Source organism: Furipterus horrens, unplaced genomic scaffold, assembly GCF_987537825.1.
Source record: "Furipterus horrens unplaced genomic scaffold, mFurHor1.1.pri manual_scaffold_15, whole genome shotgun sequence".
NCBI lineage: Eukaryota > Metazoa > Chordata > Mammalia > Chiroptera > Furipteridae > Furipterus > Furipterus horrens.
The window spans coordinates 23340039-23359179 of NW_028327185.1; the positions used below are offsets into that span (position 1 = coordinate 23340039).

Consider the following 19141-nt stretch of genomic DNA (forward strand, 5'->3'; position numbering starts at 1 on the left):
ACTGATTTCTTATTAAACCTTGCAAATATAAGTATGAAACAGGTGTTTTTATATTGTTCTTCTGCTTCTGTTTGAGAGCAGCAGTTGGAACTTAAACACCACGCCGTTCAATTCCTGCAGGAACGTTTTGTGTCCCACGCAGATTTGTCACTTCTTGTTCCTCCAATGAGGGACCTCAGTGTGCTGAGGGCTGACAGGCGTGCCCCCAGGCGGGCTGGCGCTATGGGAGCAGCCCCGCGTTCCTGACGGCGTCCGTTCTCCCCGCAGGGCATGATCAGCCTGGTGCTGCAGTGCGTGGACCGGCTGCACGTCTACAGCAGCGCCGCCCACTTCGCCGACGTCGCCGGGAGAGAAGCGGGCGAGGCCTGGAAGTCGATTCTGAATTCTCTGTACGAGTTGCTGGGTAAGGAGGGTGATCCTTTTCAAGGCACCTGCTCCTGTCTGTTTATGAGGACCACAGAGCACTTCAGCAGCTTTACGACTTGCTTCCTCTCGAGGTTGTCAGTTGTGTCTTGGCTACACGAAGGCCAACGGCGTTTGGTATTTAACTCCATCTCAGGGTGTGGATGTGACCAGAGCCATTGCTTCACCTGTGGTTAAAAGGGAGTCATCAGTGTGGAGTTTGTAGGTAGGGGCCTTGGGGGATGAGCATTAAATATTTCCTCTTGATTCTGAAGTGAGTCCCATAAAGCCCCAGGGATGCCCCCATCCCAGCTCATCAGGGACCTCCAAGTCTGCCCTTCTTGCCTGTCTGGGATGTGCCTCTGCTGTCCCAGGTGTGTGTGACAGACACCAGTGACCCTGGCCATGTGGGCGCTGTCCCCTGGTGGCCCTGGGCCGCTGTGGGTCTGCGTCCTGTTGGGTCTGGGTGTTCCTACAGCCTCTGCTGTCTCGTGTTGAGAACTGTGAGGCTCTGAGATTTTACCCCTTGCAAGCCAGGGAATCAGGCTGAGATTCGGATAAAGAGGGACGGTTTATTTCTCACAGTGATGGCCGCAGCCAGAGCATCAGCGGTTCTGGTGCCGATGCCTCCTCCCAGGACGGTGGGAAGAGGGCAGCTGACTGCTGCACATGCCATCACGACCCCACATGCGTATGACAAACCAGATGCATTAGGTGAAGAGGTGCCTCACCTGAGTATTTGAGGGTAGAAAGGGTTGTGTGCAGAGAGAACATTGTGGTAGATACGTTTGTATATTCAATAGTCTGCATTTTACCTCGATTTCGTACCAGCTCTTTTCATAAGCTCTTTCCTGGTTTGATTGCTGATGGAAACACGGCTAGAATGTGACTTCTAAGTGACTTACCTGTTCGAATTGGGGGAGAAACAGCCATGGTTGTAGGCGCGCTGGTGTCTCCCGGTACGCCTGTGCTCAGCCGGCACTCAGCTGCCTCCGACAGCAGTAGTCCGTGGGCTTGCACGTCGGGGCTGCAGTAGGTGGGACACAGTGCCCATCACAGCCTGCAGACCCGTTTCATCTGCTCTGCCCTCCGAGGGGTCAGCAGCCACAGTACTGGGGTCCCTGGATGGCCTTGGGCTGCCCTCAGCTCCCGGTGCTCGCGGTGTCCTTGGACATGGACAAGTGACAGGGCTGCCCCTGGGAATTCTCTCTTTGAAAGGACTGTGCGGTTTCCACCTCACTCATGTAGACTGGGAGTGTGGGGGTCCTTCCTGACCACTCCTTCTGGCAGGAGGCTGGGGTTTCACTGGCTGGCTTTGACCATTGTGGGCTCTGACCCTCTCTGGAAATGGGGGCCACACCTTTGGGCCACTCAGCTGCCAGGCAGACGTGCAAGTAACAGAGAAGGCAGGGCAGGCTGGTGTCCACATCAAATGTGGAAGAGATTCCCACTGAGGCTACACTTCTGTAGGGTGGACATGGCCATCCAGTCACGTCAGCTCCCAGCCACAGACCTGTTGCTCCTCCGTCATTGCATCCTTCCCTTGAAAAACAGAAGTTTCACCTTCAGTTCACAGGCAGCAGCCTCTGAGAAAAGACCCTTCTTCTTGTCAGTCAGGGTTTCAGGCTGACAGGTGGTGGAAGTGGTGTGCAGTTTCCTCATCTGCAAAGTGGAGGAAATACCGTCTGATTCCAGGAGTTAATTTAAGTGGCCAGTGCATAGCGAGTGACACCAATTGTTATCATAAACATTATCTGTAAAATGGAAATAATAATTTTTTTCATAAGGCCGTTGGGTGGTTTCAATGTGGTGATAGATGTCAGATGCTCAGCACACCCTATTATTGTTCATCTAGTCATTATTCACATTTTGGGGATATCTTTGTTACATTCCTACCCATCAGCATAGTAAAACTTCTCCAGCTTCTGTTTTTGTTGTTTTTGCCTTTTAAATATGTCTGAGAAAAGTACCTTCCCTTGCCAATGGTTGGGTGTAACCAGAAGTATCCTGGATTAGCTGGTGGAAGCGGTAGCATCACAAGCAATGGGGGGAATCGCTGGCCCGTGGCTCCTCAGCGGGAAATACAGGAAATGCAGTTGGCTTCATAGTTCCCCAGGCGGAGGTGTCCTAGCCCCTCTTCCACCCATTCTCTGAGCACAGAGTCACAGTCTGTACACACACCTGTGTCCTGTCGGGCGGCCGCGGCGCGGGTGCTCAGCAAATGCTCGATGTGCAGATACTCGAGCTCACAGATCGTCGGATACTGTTGGGTTTCTGGTTGCTCTGAGGCCCCCCGCCTCTCCACCAGCCTCTATTTCAGGCTTCCAGGGGCCCATCCTCCCGTCCTCATGAGCTTTTGTTGACTCTGGCATTTGGCACAAGCTCTTCTTCTTCTTGTCGTTGGGCACCTGATGCCCCTTGCCTGGCCTGTGCCTGCCTGTTCACCCGTGGCTGCACTCCCTCTGTCCCCAGCCTCTGGGCTGGCTCTTCTCGTCCTTTCCTCTGCCCCGGTGCTGTTCATACCTCCAGAGAGCCTATCACTGCAATACGGAGCATACATGTATATACAAAGTATATGTTTCTTAAGTATATGTATATTTCCTTACTAATGTATACCCCATTTGATTAAGAAAGGATTTGAGGGAGCTGTTACTTAAAATTGACATAATTAGCCCTGGCCGGGTGGCTCAGTTGGTTGAAGTGTTGTCCCATACAGCAATGGTTACAGGTTTGATCCCGGGCCAGGGTGTGTACAGGAGGCAACCGATCGATGTCTCTCTCCCTCTCTCTCTCCGCCCTCATTCCTCCCTCTCTAAAATCAACAAAGATATCCTCAGGTGAGGATTAGAAAAATTATAAAATTGACATAATTAGAATCTTTTAGTACTCACATATTTAAAGAAGGGAACAGTATAATAACCATATATGTCACTAAGAACACGATATTTCAGCCCTGGCTGGTGTGGCTCAGTAGATTGAGTAACAGCCTGTGAACCAAAGGGTCACAAGTTTGATTCCCAGTCAGGGCACAGGCCTGGGTTGCGGGCAGATCCCCATTTGGGGGAGCGTAAGAGGCAACCACTCATTGATGTTTCTCTTCCTCTCTTTCTCCCTCCCTTCCCCTCTTTCCAAAAATAAATTTAAAAAATCTTAAAAGACCACAGTGATTTCAGACACACAACTATTTTGTGGCTTTTAAACTGTTTTATGAAACAAGACATACTTCACAAATATACTTTTTCTCTCTTACTCTTAACATTTATATTTTCACACTGCTCCTCCTCAGAGGGATTTTGTTAATCCCCCACATGTATGTTATCATATCTCTTTGGGAAGCATCCTGTTCCCTCTTCTCTGCTTTCCCCGTGTCTTGCCTGCTGGTCGCTAGCAGGGCCTCCTGTGGGGCGTCCCGTGCCACAGACTGTGTCATGTTGGGAGGACACTGGCTTGGTGTCCAGGGCATCCAGGTTTGAGGAGAAGCTTCGTCCGCTCAGCACAGACTGGCTGAGTGCTGACCATGGGAGACGCCCGATCATGCGGCAAGGGACACGTGGCTGTGCCGGATGGCACGGGTGACAGCCCGCCCTGGGGTCATGCACGCACTTCACTGACTGACCAACTGTCTCAATACAAGTTATTGTTCAGTCGCATCACTAAATGACTAATAACAGACTGATCAATTGGACTGCAGAAAACGAAAACTTACAGAAAAAGAAACAGATGGAAATCTGGTAAGATGGGCAATCTATGTAAAAGACAAAAGCCCATATTTTGTAATATATAGGATTTCTGTAAATCCATAAGAAAAGGAATTACCATCTAATAGAAAAACAGACAACACAGAATAGTAAATAAAATAAGAACCAAATCTCAACTTGGCCAATATGAAGAAATGCAAATTAAAATAATGAAAGGATCCCATTTTACTTATTATATTGGCACAAATAAAACTTTGATATTACTGCATCACTGAAGGAAATGTTGGGTGATATGTTCTTGGTGGGAGTGTGAATTGCTATATTAAAAAACCGAACAACCCTCTGTTGGCAATATATATAAAACTTTAAATGTATAAATGTATATGTCCTTTTACTCTCAGAAATTCTGCTTTAAGAAATGTATTCTAGAGGTGTATTTGCACAAGTGACAAGGAGATCCACTGCAGAATTATTTATAAATAACCTAAGATTGAAACCATTTTTCTCTCAGCAGGGAATTGGTTACATAAGTAATAGTACATCTATATGGTGTGCTACTGTGTTATCACTGAAAATTGAGATAAATGTATCATTTGGACAATTGTATGAAACAGGCTAGTTTGCTGATGTTTTAGTCTGGTGGTCTAGGATGTGGTATTAAGTGAGAAAAAGGCAAGCTGCTCCCTGTATGCTCAGTAAGAGTCCGATTGCATACAGCTGAAACAGGCAGAGAAAGGTACATTCTTCTACGTTCACTAGGGATTTCTAGGGTGCCCAGAAAACTTGTAGGTGGCCGTTTCTTAGGAGAGAAGTCTTCTACCCTCTGTGTGTCATCTTAAGCTATTTACACGAGCTACTTTTGTAATTGAAAAAAGCAAGTAGTATAAATGTGCAGTGATACACAGTTGATGAATTCCAGCTCAGGGGAAAAACAGAACATTTGTATCAATGCAGGGCAGTTGTCATGGGGGTTGTTTCCGGTGAATACAATTGTGAGAGATTTTGTTGTTTAAATGTTCTTTTGACTGCTCTTGATATTCTTTTTTATTTAGTGAATACAGATTTCATGATTAGAAAAAGATAAATGAATAAAATCTTCAGTTGACTTAAGAAGCGTCTGACTTTACTGAAGTTGGCATAATCATAGATCGGCAGCTGTGTCTGGAAGTCTCAGATCTGCATCAATAATTGGAGTTCAGTAAGGTGTTTATGTGTCCTTTACCCAGCCATCAGAAGTCTGGTTCAAATATCATTAACTCCAAGTGCGGAAAGCCTCCTGCCAGTTCTTCAAAGTAGGGAGACAGTGGATTCTCCTTTGCGTTGCTTGTGAAACTAGGCACCTTCTTTTTCTTTCTTCTGTGGGTTTATTTGACATGGAGAAAAGGGAGGAGGTGGGAGTGACACTCTGTAACAACTTTAAAGTTTGACTTGGGTGTATTCAAGATGTGCTTTAGGTAGAGTGACAGATTTATGCTTTGGAGTTGTGCGATGGACGAGCCTCGCCCTGCAGGACATGGGAGCTCTGGCCCCGCGCTGGACGGTGCAGGAAGGTTCCTGCCTGGCTGCTCTTCAGGGGCGCCCCAGAATGACTCTCTGGCAAACTGTCTATGATGGTTGTTCCATGAGCATTCAGAGTATGAGACAACCAGGCTGGCTGCTGTTTTCCAGTGTGCCGGAAGTTTCCGGTTTCTGAGGCCCTGCAGACCCAGCATGGGTTGGGCAGTTAAGGGTTTGCATGTCCCTGGGGTGGCAGCCCTTGCTGGCCGCGGGGGCCCCTGGGAGGGGAGGGCAGGGCGCTGGCCGCAGGCACGCTCGGATCAGCTGTTGCTGTGTTGATGCACACAGGTGTTTTCTGTCTTGTTCTCCGGAAATCCCGGAAGGGCATTTTTATAAAAAAGACAATTTTTTTCCACCTTGGTAATAATCTCATCTATGAAGTGACAAAGGCATTGATTTTTTCAATGGAAATTTGTTTTATAGCCAATGTATGAGAGAGCTCCTTTCTTTGCCTGCTTATAGACTGCCAGGTCCCCTGCCCACCCTCTTCTCTTTTCTAGAGAGGGGACTCAAGCAGGAGAGGGCTGTGGGGGGCAGCTTAGCCCTGGGCCTGAGCTCAGACTGCAGAATCAAAGCTGCCTGGTTTCTGTGTCTCCTCTGTGACAGGGACACACTTTCGTCTCTTCCCCCCTTCCCCTTCTGCTCAGGGGTAGGGAGGAGAGAGGACCGCGCGCCCTGGCCTGGCCTGTGGCTGAGAGCTGAGCTTCCCTGGGGGGAGGTCCTGAGCCGGCGACTGCCACCCTCCTCTGCACTTGCTCCACATGTCTTCAGTGAGGACAAACAGATGCACAGGGGATGCCAGCGCTTAGCTGTCCCTAAGGGTCCTCAGCCGGTGGTAGGAGAGTGCGTTAAGGGTTAGCCTGCTGGTCCTGCCCTGAGGAAGGAAAGGGCTTTTGTCTGGTGTTCGCTCCTATGCCTGCAGCGTCTGCAAAGCTCTCATGCTCCGCGGGGATGAGCCTGGCTCTCCATGACATCTGAGAGCAGTGGCTGTGGAGCTCCCCTTTGCGGTCCGTACGCTCGGGAGGGGGGCACCTGGTCACATTTCCATGCCTCTTTACTGTCCTCTGCAGTTCCTCTGAGGTTACAGAGCATCTGCTCTGCACAGGGCCATGCAGACTGATGTTCTTATTACGTACGGTCCTATTTTCCTCCTACCTCTGTTTGGAACAAGAAATTTCCCCTTTCTTTTTAAAAAACAATTTATTTATTTATTTTTAGAGAGGGGAAGGGAGGGAGAAGGAGAGGGAGCAAAACATCCAGAGCAGCATCGATGCTTGCCTCTTGCACACCCCCAAGTGGGGACCTGGCCTGCAACCCCAGGCTTATGCCCTGACCGGGAATCGAACCAGCGACCTTTCGGTCTACAGGACAACACCCAACCCACTGAGCCATGATGGTCAGGGGGGAAATTTCCCCTTTTGACAAAGGGAGAGCAGCCTGACCCTTATCACTGTTCCTCAAGGTCTACTTTCTGTCACAGGCACTTACCAGGGTGTATTTCCCCAAAGGCAGCTCGCATTCTCTGAGAAGTGTTCTAAAAATCAATTCTCCATGCTTCACATATACGGTCACCTCACAGAAATGTGGTTGCACTATCCGCATTCATTCACAGCCGGTGCTCCCTGCCAGCTCCTCCGTGGGCGGCTGCGCGCTCCTCAGCCGCGTGGGGGTGCTGGCCCAGCCGAGGCTCCGTCACCAGGCCCTGGCCTGCACTCAGACTGTCTGAGCATTGTGTTCTCAGCGTTGTGATGGGCTTCCTTGGTTTCCTCTTACACTTTCACATTAACTTAGGAACTTGCATAACTGATTTAGTCTTAACTAACGTGCTGTGAAACACCCTGTGCATGCACACAGATGCACACACATTCATGATTTCAGTGGGAATTGTATTTTACTGAGTTAAAAATTTTTGCTGTGAATATGCGAGGTGTGTCCAGAAGGTATCCAGCCATGTACTATGAAAAATAGAGGCATTTATTGAAGAAGATGTAAGAAACATTGTACACAGGACAATGGCACCTCAGTGCCCTTCAAAGTAGGCACCTTGGGACCTCACACAGTTCTCCCAGTCACCACCAGCTGCCCCATCGAATTTTTGGGAATCTCATCAATGGTCTGAAATCTCTTTCCTTTCAAAGGTGATTTTAGTTTTGGGAAAAGCCAGAAGTCTCAGGGTGCCAAATCTGGGCTGTAGCGGGACACAGTCACCTGGGTGGTTTGATGTTTCACCAAAAAACTGCACGAGACGTGATGCGTGAATGGTGTGTTGTGATGAAGCTGCTTATCACGAGCTGCCCATAGCTGCAGCCTCTGAGTCATCCAGATAGTGTCCACAGAGGACTGTTGAAACTTAACACAAAATCTGATGCAGACCCATTGCTCTACTCAGTCATTTTGAATGGGACAGCCACACAGTACTCACTCAACAGCATCTACCACCCCCACTGACTAGTACAGTGAAGTCGTCATTGTTCACACATGCGCATTCCAGTCCACTCTCCTTGGCTGCCAGGTTACATTGATGTCACGCAAACCGTTCTCATTATATTAACAGTGGCTGGAGTTTTTCCAGACAGACCTCGTATACATTTTAGAGTTTATCAAGATATTAATAGATTTCCTAGTACATTTCTGTCTCATTGAAGGAACGAACCCCTGCTTGACTTAATGTTGCTAATATACTTCTGATTATGATTTGTAAATACCGATCTTGTATGGGTTTTGGATTTACATTCAAAAGAGTTCCTCTGGTTTTCCTACGTGCACAGCCTTAGGCATTCACGTCACAGCCGTACTGGCGCTTGAAGAGAGCAGGGGGCTCACCTTAGCTTCTTCACCCCAAGTGCTTCAGTTCAGAAATTACGTATTTCTTAAACAGGTAGGAAGAGTTTTTGGTCTTTGACATACTCCTCAATATTATTCATGGTATATTATTCTTTTTAGATTTTCTCATTTGGTTCAGTTTGGTGGAAAAAAATATACTATATATTTGAAGGCCATTTCACCCCCTAAATGTTCAAAACTTTCAGTACAGAGATATATAAAGTAGATGTGTTCATAATTTCTTTTTATAAGATTTGTTTTTTTTCTCTTTTCTTCTTGACTAAAGTAGTTGGTATTTAGTTTGTATTTTAAAAGTACTTGATTATATTGAGCAGTCCTACTCTTATTTACATAGATTACTTCTGTTTCTAATGCATTAGTTTCTACTTTTATTGCTATTTGCTTTTCCTATTTTATTTATATTTACTTGGTGTTCTTTTCCTATATTTTAAAAGAAATGTTTATTTAACCCTTTTCACCCTGTTGCTTAGCAGTTAAAGGGCTAAGTTAATTTTCTTCTGAGTGTAGTTTGACCCTCTTTGGTGTCTTAGCATTCCTATTTTTCATATTTATTGGACAGCCTATGATTGTGGTATTGATTTCATTTTTGTTTTGCTTTTTTATTTATTTTATTTTTACTTATTTTTACTAATTTTGTTTCATTACATTGTCAGAGAACATGGTCTATGCCATGTCTATTTGCAGTATTTCATGAAGATTTCTCTGTGGCTCACTGTACTATTTCTTAAATGCCCCATGGTTTATTAAAAAGGTTTATTCTTACATTATTTTTTTCTTTAAGACTTGCCTTATCGGTGATATTTGACATCTAGAAGATATTTAATATCTTTCATTTAAAAAAGCAGGTAAAATGAAAAGAGTGAGTTAAATTTTAAACCAAAGAGACTCTGTAAAGGTTGAAAACTTCAGCATAGACGTTCCCCAGAGGCTGCTGTGCTAAGTCAGGAACAGAGCTTCTCACAGGTCCGAGGTCCCACTGAGCACACAGGGCTCCTCGTCCTCCGGTTCTCATCCTGAACACGGGCCCTGGGGTCCCTGGCACCGTGCCTGCAGCCGGGTGCCACTCCTGCTGGGGACAGTGCCTCCTCCAGCCCGCGCCGCGGAGCTCTGCTCATGAGCTGCAGTAGAAGCCTTCCTGTCCTTTCTGTCGTGATGGCTTCCTACTCTCAAGTCAGGTAACAGCTATTGGGGGAACAGGAAATGTGAGGACGTGAGTCCTGGGGTCCAGCCTCACCCTGGGCCTGCAGGGTCTTCTGTGCTTGGCTCTTACAAGGAGGCAAACAGGCCGGTCGTCTGAGTCCAGGTCCTGACCACTTCCGAGCATGGCCGGGACTAAGAGGGGATGGTTCTTACAGCGACCTTTCTCCCATTAAGTAGCAGAATGTGTAAAAATACCACCCACCCTTCAGAAACAGTTACACTCTATATTTATGAACAGTCTTATGGGAGTCAGCATATAATTTACATAGACTATTTACCAGATTTATTTAGAAAGAATTGAATGATTTTGAAACATGGGAAGTTTTCCCCTGCGTCTACAAATCAGGTTGAAAGAGAGCATAAAGGTCACATAGCATTTTCCATAAAAGATGGGTTCTTTGTCCCAGAAGTACAGAAACCGTGAGGCTCAGCAAAGGGAGAACAGATGACTTTCCTGCAGCTCTCAGTGTCTAGGTGGGAAGGAGAGAGACAGGAGGAGAGGTCTGCGCACTTGCTGCCCCTCATCCTCCCACCCTGTCCCTCTGCCTTTCGGCCCCCTCTCTGGGTGCCCGTCACAGCTGCCAGTGTCTCCCACATTCTGCACTACACTTCCAGGAAAACCGAGGTGCTCTTAACTTCTCCATTATGTGGGCAAGAGAGCTGAGCTCTTTTAATTAGTTCTCATGGCTAATTAAAAGCAATGAGTATTAGATCCCAAGTGAGGGAACTCCCAGGACACTGGTTTCTCCCGTTTCCTTCATTACCACTCGCGACAGGAACTGTTATCTCCCCTAAATAATCCCTTCTAATGAACTGCTGTTTCCTTCCCTGTCCACACCAATCAGTTCTCTTCGTAACGCTCCATTTTGCGTGTGTATTTGTTTATGTTTTAGACATAAAGCAGCGATGTTTTGTTCTTGACCCAACATTTTAGGGCTACTATTAGCTTGTCACGTTTGGAACTGGAAATGTCACGTTAATGTGAAATCTGTATTTTCTTTTGCAGCGGCTCTAATTAGAGGAAACCGTAAAAACTGTGCCCAGTTTTCCGGCTCCCTCGACTGGCTGGTCAGCCGACTGGAAAGACTAGAAGCTTCTTCTGGTATGTTTTCCAGTTATCTCCTTTTATGTTACATAACTCCTGTTTCCTTCTGTTTTAGGTCCTTTAACACATTGAAACAAACTCTGAGGTTCAGTGAAATATAAATGTTTTGCTTTTAGTAGGTTAGATCTTGTGCTTACTGATGATAGGATCTGTGGTATTTTTCTCAATTATTTCTGAAAAGCCACCAGACTGTACCCTGCTCATTTACATATGAAAAGAGTAACGTTCTGAGAGTCCCACAAAGCCAGGTCCCTGCTCTTCCCCAAATCAATTACTTCTAAGTATAGACAAAAGGGTTCCTCTGGAATTCCCATTTTCAGCTTGTGTTCAAATGATGATTTAGAAGAAGTTACTTTTCTAAACATATAGCACAGTGTTTTATTTGAAAGGGATTCAGTAAATAACAAACCATCTGTGCCATGGTAAAATAGTCACAGGTAATAAACCCCATCTGTGCGCCTCTGTGGCACGTGTCATCTTTGTTTGGTGTTGGGGAGACTAGCAGGGGAGCCCCGGCCAGCCTGCACGCCTGCGCCAGCCATGGCCCCGCGCCAGCCCCCACTGAGCCTATGGCGCCTCTGCTGTTGGCTTAGTGTTTAATGTTTGCCCGTCCATAGTAGTAACGCCCCTCGTGGTACCTGCCTTTTCTCTCAATCAGCTACACTAGTATGAACTTAAAGACAGGGGCATGATTTCTTTCTTATCTGTGTACCTTCTGGCAGCTAGTAGGTGCCTATTGTAGTTGTTGAATGAATGAACAAATGAATGAATGCTTGAATTCATTTAAGACAATGCCTGTCAGTACAGAAATAATTTCATGACTTTTGTGTGATGGAGACGCATTCAAGGACAGGTTTGTTGGAGCTGAACGAATAGAAAGAAGAACTGATAGTTGTGGTCAAAGAGGATCATCTTAAGTTACAGAGTGGAATTTCAGAGTTTCAAGACTTAGGAAGAAGAGCAATTGGAGTCACACTGATTTCTAAGATGTTGCTGGACTGTGCGGGGGCAGAAATGGTGTAGAGAAGGATATTGTGATTAAAAAAATACAAGGCTTGTATAACGAGGGTTTCCAGGGTATCACAACATGGATCAGATATATTGAGTGAGGGGAAAACTGAATAACTACTCAGAAGGCAGCAACTGAGAAAATGGATACATTCTTGGGTCAAAGTGTGCAGAATCATGGGCAAGTTCTAGTTGATACAGAAGAGGATGCTGGTCCCTTCTCCTGACCCCAGGGGTATATGGAGGGAGAGAGGAGCAGAGAGACCTTCAGGACAGAGTATTAATGCTGATCAGCCAGCAGCTTCACTTAAAAAAATGCTCAGAGGAAAAGAGGGGAGAGAGAAGGAAAGAACAGAGATGGGCATCCGTATGCTTAGCCGAGGCAGAGTCCGGTGTTTACAGTCTTGAGTTTAGTGAGTTCTAGGCACAGTTCTACTGGGTCCGGTTGCTTTTGCTGTTACCTTTCCGCGATCCAGCTGTTGGTCCTGGGCACTTCTGCTTGAGATGGAATCCCTGCGCTCCCTCAGAAAGCAGAGCGCGAGACGGGACTGGAAGGGCCCGCAGAGGGTGCTCAGGCAACATTCTCCCTTTAGTGGACAGGAAATCGAGGCACAGGGCATTTGAGTGACTGAATTGAGATGCTAGAATTCATTGTGACAGTCAAGATAAAACCCGGGTCCCTTATCTCAGGCTTGAAATTTGTTCACTGCACCTCGTAGGCTCCTACATTTTAAGTATCAAAAATATTTTTCACTAAACAGTTTTCTCTTCTATAGTCATTACATTTATGCTTTTAATCAGCTGCTTATTTCCCAGAGGAAATAGATTGTTGCTTAGTTTTTAGAGATAGCAACAATAATGATATGCACATATATGCATAAAAATATACATTTATATATACAGGGTGGGACAAAAGTAGATTTACAGCTGTGAGTAATGTGAAACACAGAGTTTATTCTTGCATTAGTATTTATTAATTACTGTATTATTTTCCATACAAGCAATTGTAAAACTACTTTTGCTCCACCCTGTAAATTATGTTATACATAACCTATTTATATATTATTTGTATATTGCTACATTAGTATGTACATTTATTTCAATGGCAATGGTTGTTTGCTGAGGGTACCATTTTCTGTCTGTACCTGGGATTGATGGCCCTCTCCCAGTGTGTCCGTCTCTGGCCACCATATGATCTCTCTGTGTCTCCATCTGAGCAGCAGAGCAGAGCTGGGGTCACAGCGAGCTCCACATTTCCTTCAGAAAAGGTCAGTGCACAAAAATCAAAGTAAATCTGTGCAAAGTTAAACAGATGTCTGACGAAGACTTGACAAAGTTAAATAGAAGTCTGAGGAAGACTTGACAAAGGCTGCCTGAAGATTTGTTAACGAAGCAGCTTGTCTTAGAGTGGGCCCCACCAGAAGTAGGCCTAGAGAAGGGGATTGAAGGGCAGCTTTATTTGGGAAGTGAGTGGATGTGAGCCGCATAGAGACAGGCCAGGGAAGGTGCACTGGCAGGACAGGAGCTCCGGGCAATGGGCATGCCCTCCTCAGTGAATTCTGGGAAGGCAGAACACACGCCACAGGCATACCCGCCTGGGACAAGGACTGGGGGGTCTATAAGCAGCCTGTCTCTGCCACTGAGGGTCTGCTCCAGGGGCTGCTGCGAGTGCCATTGTGGCCAGAACAAATCCCAAAGCAAGGCGTGAAGGAACCGGTGGTTGGAGCCAGCTAGCGCCCCTGAGTGGGGAGGATGTGAGGCAGAGCCTGGCCAGGCAGAGTCTGCTGCCCAGCTGTGGATCTTGTTAGTAACAGAGAGGCTCTGAAAGGGCAGCAGGACAGACTTTTTACACTTTCTGCATCCTCAGAGGTTAACCAGTATCCTGAGGGAGTGCATGCAACTTCAGCAGAGGGTTTGATGTGTGTGTAAGAACAGTGCTATGGATTTCTTGAGGGGAAAGGTAAGTTAGACAGTGTCCCAGGCTTCATGTGTGACTGACTCTGAGCCAAAGTTAACGGAAAAGACAAAAGGCTTATATGAGAAAATATAGCTGATAGTGTACATGGCATCCTTACAGCTGCATCTCTTTCGGGACAGCTGACTCACAGCCGCCAGCTGGGCAGGAGGCAGTGGGCTTTCTGAGGCTTTTTTTGTGTGTGATGTATTCCCCAGTGTTTTTCATGATGACAGTGGCTTTCTTTGGGGTGCCTGCCAATTCCTCCCACTCTCAGGAGATGCCACAAATGACATCTTCTGGGGTTCAGCAGCAGAAGGCATCTGTGAGTGGTCTTGAACTGCTAAAGCTTGACGCCCACATATAATACAATTTTTGGTACCTGGAAGTATGGTATGCTTCCAAAGATGTCACAGCCAGACCTGGCAGAACATACACTCATCATTTTCCAAACAGAAAAACTTGCAGCTTGTGGAATAACGTGTTCCAGAATCCTGTGTGCAGGAAGTGCCTCCCTTGCATCTGCAGAGTTGTGAGCGGTGGGCTTAGAAAGAGCCCGAGAGTTCGCAGCACGGGAACAAACCCCACTGCGGGAACCACAGGGGCCTCTGTGAGTGACCAGCCATTCACACAACCCTAGTGACAACAGAGGAAGAGACAGTTTTCCAGGAGGCATCCTTGGAGGAGGCAGCTCAGCTATTGATTCAAAGCTTTCAGTTTTGCACCGGTCAGTGGTGGTACGCCCAGGAGGCTCTGCCCTGAGCCTCAGGCAGAACACCCAGCCAGAATCGTGGTGGCTCTGGGGACCTGTGAGGAGACTCTGTGATGAGAGCTGCTGGCATCAGTACCTGCCTGACCTTGTCCCCAACACCCACAGCCTCATCCACCTCACAGTCCAATGATTGGTGTTTTAGCAATGACCCTGAGTCATGTAAATTACGTTTGATGCTGATGGGTCAATTAAGAAGACAGGGAAACAATACATTTTAAAAGATAGCCACTCTAAAGGTTTGAAATAATGTATTAGCAACTAAAATTTACTGGTTGGATAGATAGTTAAGACCTTTGTAAAAATTACTGATTTTTGAATGATACTGGAAAAGTTATCCTAAAAGTTATCCTAACTCCTTAGCTTTCCTTCGCACCTCAGCAAAGCATTACATTGTAGCTGGAAAGAAAAAGAGTACGGGGCAGGGGAGGGGGGAGTCTGAATTTGGAGAGCTTCCTGTATGTTGATATATTTTACCAGCCATGTGAAAAGTGGGAAGAGATGTCCTCCAAAGTGAAGGTCAAAGATACAGAACTTTCCTTTCTGAATGAAGAAAGTTACGTGGTTATCCGAAATCCTTATCCTCCCCAGAATGCTTTTCTAAAAGCCTGTGTGTGGGATAGTATTAAATTACACTTCTAGAATATGGTCCTTGAAATTAAAAAATTCAACTATCTCATATTTAGTCTTGTGACATATAATTGATTGACTTTATAATCATTTCCCATCGTTACTCTTTCAACCATTTCACTCATTTCCAGCACATGGCCTAACAGACTGATTAATTTACCGCATTTACCAATTAATTTTTATAACTACCCTTGATTTCAGTTCTTTATGCCAGTGAATCAGTATTTTTTTTCTGAATTTTCCATTTGATCAGCATTGTTTATTCCGTGCCTTCCTACATTCTCAGTTTTTAATTTGAGGACCTTGCTCATGTTTCCCCGTTGATCCTTTTCATTTCACTTCACTGGTCTTCTGTATTATTTTGTCACGACTGTAAAGGAACAGATGTTCTGCAGTACTTCTTGGATCCAGGCCCGCCCATGCGTGTCGCTCCTACAGCAGCCCCGGGTTGGTAACCTCATCTCCATGTTAGGAACGGGGACGCTGGAGCTCAGAGAGCTCACGAAACTTGCCTGAAACCTGCCAGGACTCCGAGCTGCGCCCCCGGGGCTGGAGTCCATGTGCGTAGCCTGTGCGGGACACAGTCGCATGACAGCCGTGCCTGGGACTCTGTCCCTGCTGCGCCCTGTCAGCCCCAGGGCATCAGCCCTGCGGTCCTGTGGCCACTCTGGGAGCTGCTGTGCTGCTTCTGTGTGGTGTGATTTTCTGTTCTTTTTCAGTCATTCCCAGCGTTCTTCCCCAGTCTTCTTACCTGTTACTTTGTGAAGATTTAATTACCCAGGGCTAAATATAAACCTTACTTCCATTTGCCTCCAATGAGCCCTGGGGATATTAATAATAACGTCTGACCAAAAAGTTACGTGAATTTAACTCCCAGGTGGGGGTGAAAAAAAAAGCAACCTGTGTTTTGAGTAATTGGAATTTCTGGTTTCACTGTCCCGGGCCCCGCAGTTCTGCATTTCTGTCACTGGGGGGCAGTCTGGTTCACACCGATGAGCACCTTGGGGGGCGGGCGCCTGCCTGTTTGCTCACCTTCAGCTTGGACCGAGTTTCTGGTCATGTGTCAGCGAAGGCCACGCTCCATCTGGGGTTGCTCGGGGTCATCAGTCCCCCTCAGGAGGATCCAAGCTGGGTCCCACCCGTGTCCCTGTCATGCACTGAAATAGGTTTCTTCTAAACCTGCATACCCCTTGGTGTTCTGGGATTATTTGAATTTTGTGCCTGTCGGCCAGCAGTTTTACTTGTTTCCTGTGAGGTCGTGGGGCACAGACATCCCTCCCCACGCTCGCCTCCAGTGCCCAAGCTCACTCCTCGTGAGGAGGACCCACCAGGACTCTTGTGCCCACATGGTGCGGGGCCACGTCCTCAGGCTGGAATCTCCCAATGGGCAGATTCAGACTGAACATTGCATGGCTGCTCAGAGGCCCATTTCCAGTTCTCCCTGCCAGCCCTCCTCACATCTTGTCCAGCCTTGGGCAGCCCTGTGCACGACCTGTGAGTAGCAAGCAGCCCAGTCAACGCTGATCCCAAATGAGGCTCCCACTTTTGGAAGCAAGCAGCAAGCATATGAATAAAAAGCAAACTGGGCCGCTGCCCTTGATTGCAGAAAACATGGTGCTGAGCATTCCCGGCCACTGCAGTCCTAGGACACTCTCAGTAACGTTATTTCCAGACATCTGTTACATTTCAGAGATTTTTCTCCTGATAACAGAAATAATTCAGGGAGTTACAGCCGTAACAGCTTTAGGCAAAGAGCTAACTATCATGCATATTATACATATAATACTTGCACGCTGAGTTTTGCATTTGTCAAAATTAAACAAGCCTTTGCTTTCAAGGATTGTCCAATGGGAGATTGAAGTGAGAGTCAGTGATTTCAATAAAATGTGATAGATGCCACAGGAAAGGAATAATCCATCCCAGGGTGTTGGCGAAGACGAAGCAACATGCCACTTCCTGCCTGTGAAAGGCAGTCGGGTTAGAACAGGGGAGTGTGTTTACGTCTGACAGTGACCGTGCAAAGGGCGGGCGGCCGGAAGGACGCTGCGAGCTGGACAGGCTCCCCTGCAGTCTGACGCCAAGCCTGTAGGGGGCCTGGTGGTGCTGAGTGACACGCACGACTCACATCTCAGTATGAGAACAAATCGGTCAGTCTTCGCGGTGGGGGCGGTGGAGCTGAGGCTGCTGGGGTCAGACTGTCAGACCGTGGTGTGAGGGGCAGAGGTCCCCTGCTAGGCGACCGAAGGCCTGGGAAGCCGCTGAGGATTTTACGCAGGGAACTGACATCGATTAAACATATGTTCTAGAGCAGCGGTTTTCAACCTTTTCCATCTCACAGCACACATTAACTAATTACTAAAATTCTGTGACATCCCAAAGAAACTTATTTTGCCACTTCGACAAAAAAAAAAAAAAAAAAAATAGGTATGATTTTGATTCATTCATACCAGAGGACTATTGTTGTATTGGTCATTGTCATTTTATTATTTGACAGTCTAAGGGGGTGGAAAGGAAGTGCCGTGACTAAATAGTCAGGTACTGCATGTTTTAAACATTCTTGGGGCACACCAGTTGAAAATCGCTGCTTTGGAGCAATGACTGTTCATAGTCTGGAGAATGGGTTAGGAAGGGAGGAGAGACAGGAGTCAGGCTAGTCGATGAAATTAATTTAGCCAATAAATTAAGACATGGATTTAATGAAGTTCAATGATGAGATTGGAGGAAATGAGAATGTGGAAGAGAATTCAAAATAGCCTGAGGCTTCTAGTTTGAAGATACAGGTGGATGATGGACCAGAGAAAAAGCTTCACATGGATATGTACAGAAAAAGGTAATGTGTCAAGTTTTGGAGAAGTGGGTTGGAGGTACTTGGGGACATTCTGGATGGATGTCTGGAAGACAGTTAGGATGTGGCACTTAAAACTGACCTGGAAATGTCAGTGTCAGTTCTGGTCACTCCTCCTATTCGACGGCCAGTCCTGGCAGCACAGCCCCGGTTCTCTGCGGTGCTGCCGAGGCCCGTGTCAGCCCTCAGTGCTGTCTGTCACGTGTGTGCTTTGTGGGCGGCCCTCGTTTACGTTTGTTCTAAGTCTGTGAACTCAAAATAAGTTCGAGTAACTTAGGTGAAATATAGGATATAAGAGTAGGCTTCTGTAGAACTGTCCACACATTAACAGGGAACCGTACACTGCATAGAGGACAGGCAGGGAGTGTTCTTGCTCACCTGCTCTCAGCAATACTGGGGAGTGACATAGCTGCATGAATTGATGAAGTATTGAGACTTAATGCAGAATAAATAGAAACAGACATTGCATCCTGTTTTGTTACTATTGTTTCTAAAAATGTTTCTTTTATTCAGGTTTAAAAACTTATTTGCACAGATCAAAGCAAAATACTCTTAATTACTTGAATTTGCTTTTTATCTTTATGTTTCCATTCTTATTTTCTTTTTTTAAATGAAGATATAATTGACATGTAACATTATGTTTAATATCAGGTGTACAACATGATTTGATATTTGTATCTATTGTGAAATGAGCACCACAATAAGTCTCGTTAACATCCATCACCACCCATAGTTAGTTTTTCTTTGTGCTGACAACTTTTAACATCTACTCTCTCAGCAACTTTCAAATATACAGTAGAATATTATTAACTGTAGTCACCTTGCTGTGCATCACAGCCCCAAAGAAAGATATGCTTGTATGTGGCATCCAAAACCAAAATCAAAAGCCATCCCAACTCATAGATACAGAGAACACCAGGTGCGCGCTCCACTCAAGGCCTCCCTCAGCCCCGGCCCTGAAGAGGGTTGTGAGCGTGTTCTCTGCGCCCACCTGGAAGCTGCTTCCTCTCCTGCCTTTCCCCACAGGATCCCCCGCTGGCCGAGCTGAGCACTGTGTCTTCACCTTTTCCTCACTGGACAACTGTGATTTCATCGTCCTTGGTTATCCATCCCCACCTGAACACCGCCT

General features: G+C 46.5%; 1 protein-coding gene across 2 annotated transcripts in view; it reads left to right on the top strand.

Moving 5' to 3' along the window:
* The window catches only part of RYR2 (ryanodine receptor 2), a 550937-nt gene that overhangs the window by 295650 nt on the left and 236146 nt on the right, over positions 1 to 19141 (top strand). For both annotated transcript variants that reach the window (XM_090263510.1, XM_090263509.1), the window contains 2 exons: positions 268 to 403; positions 10708 to 10803. In XM_090263510.1, coding sequence (XP_090119636.1) covers positions 268 to 403; positions 10708 to 10803 — 232 coding nt within the window. The remainder of the gene's footprint in view (positions 1 to 267; positions 404 to 10707; positions 10804 to 19141) is intronic.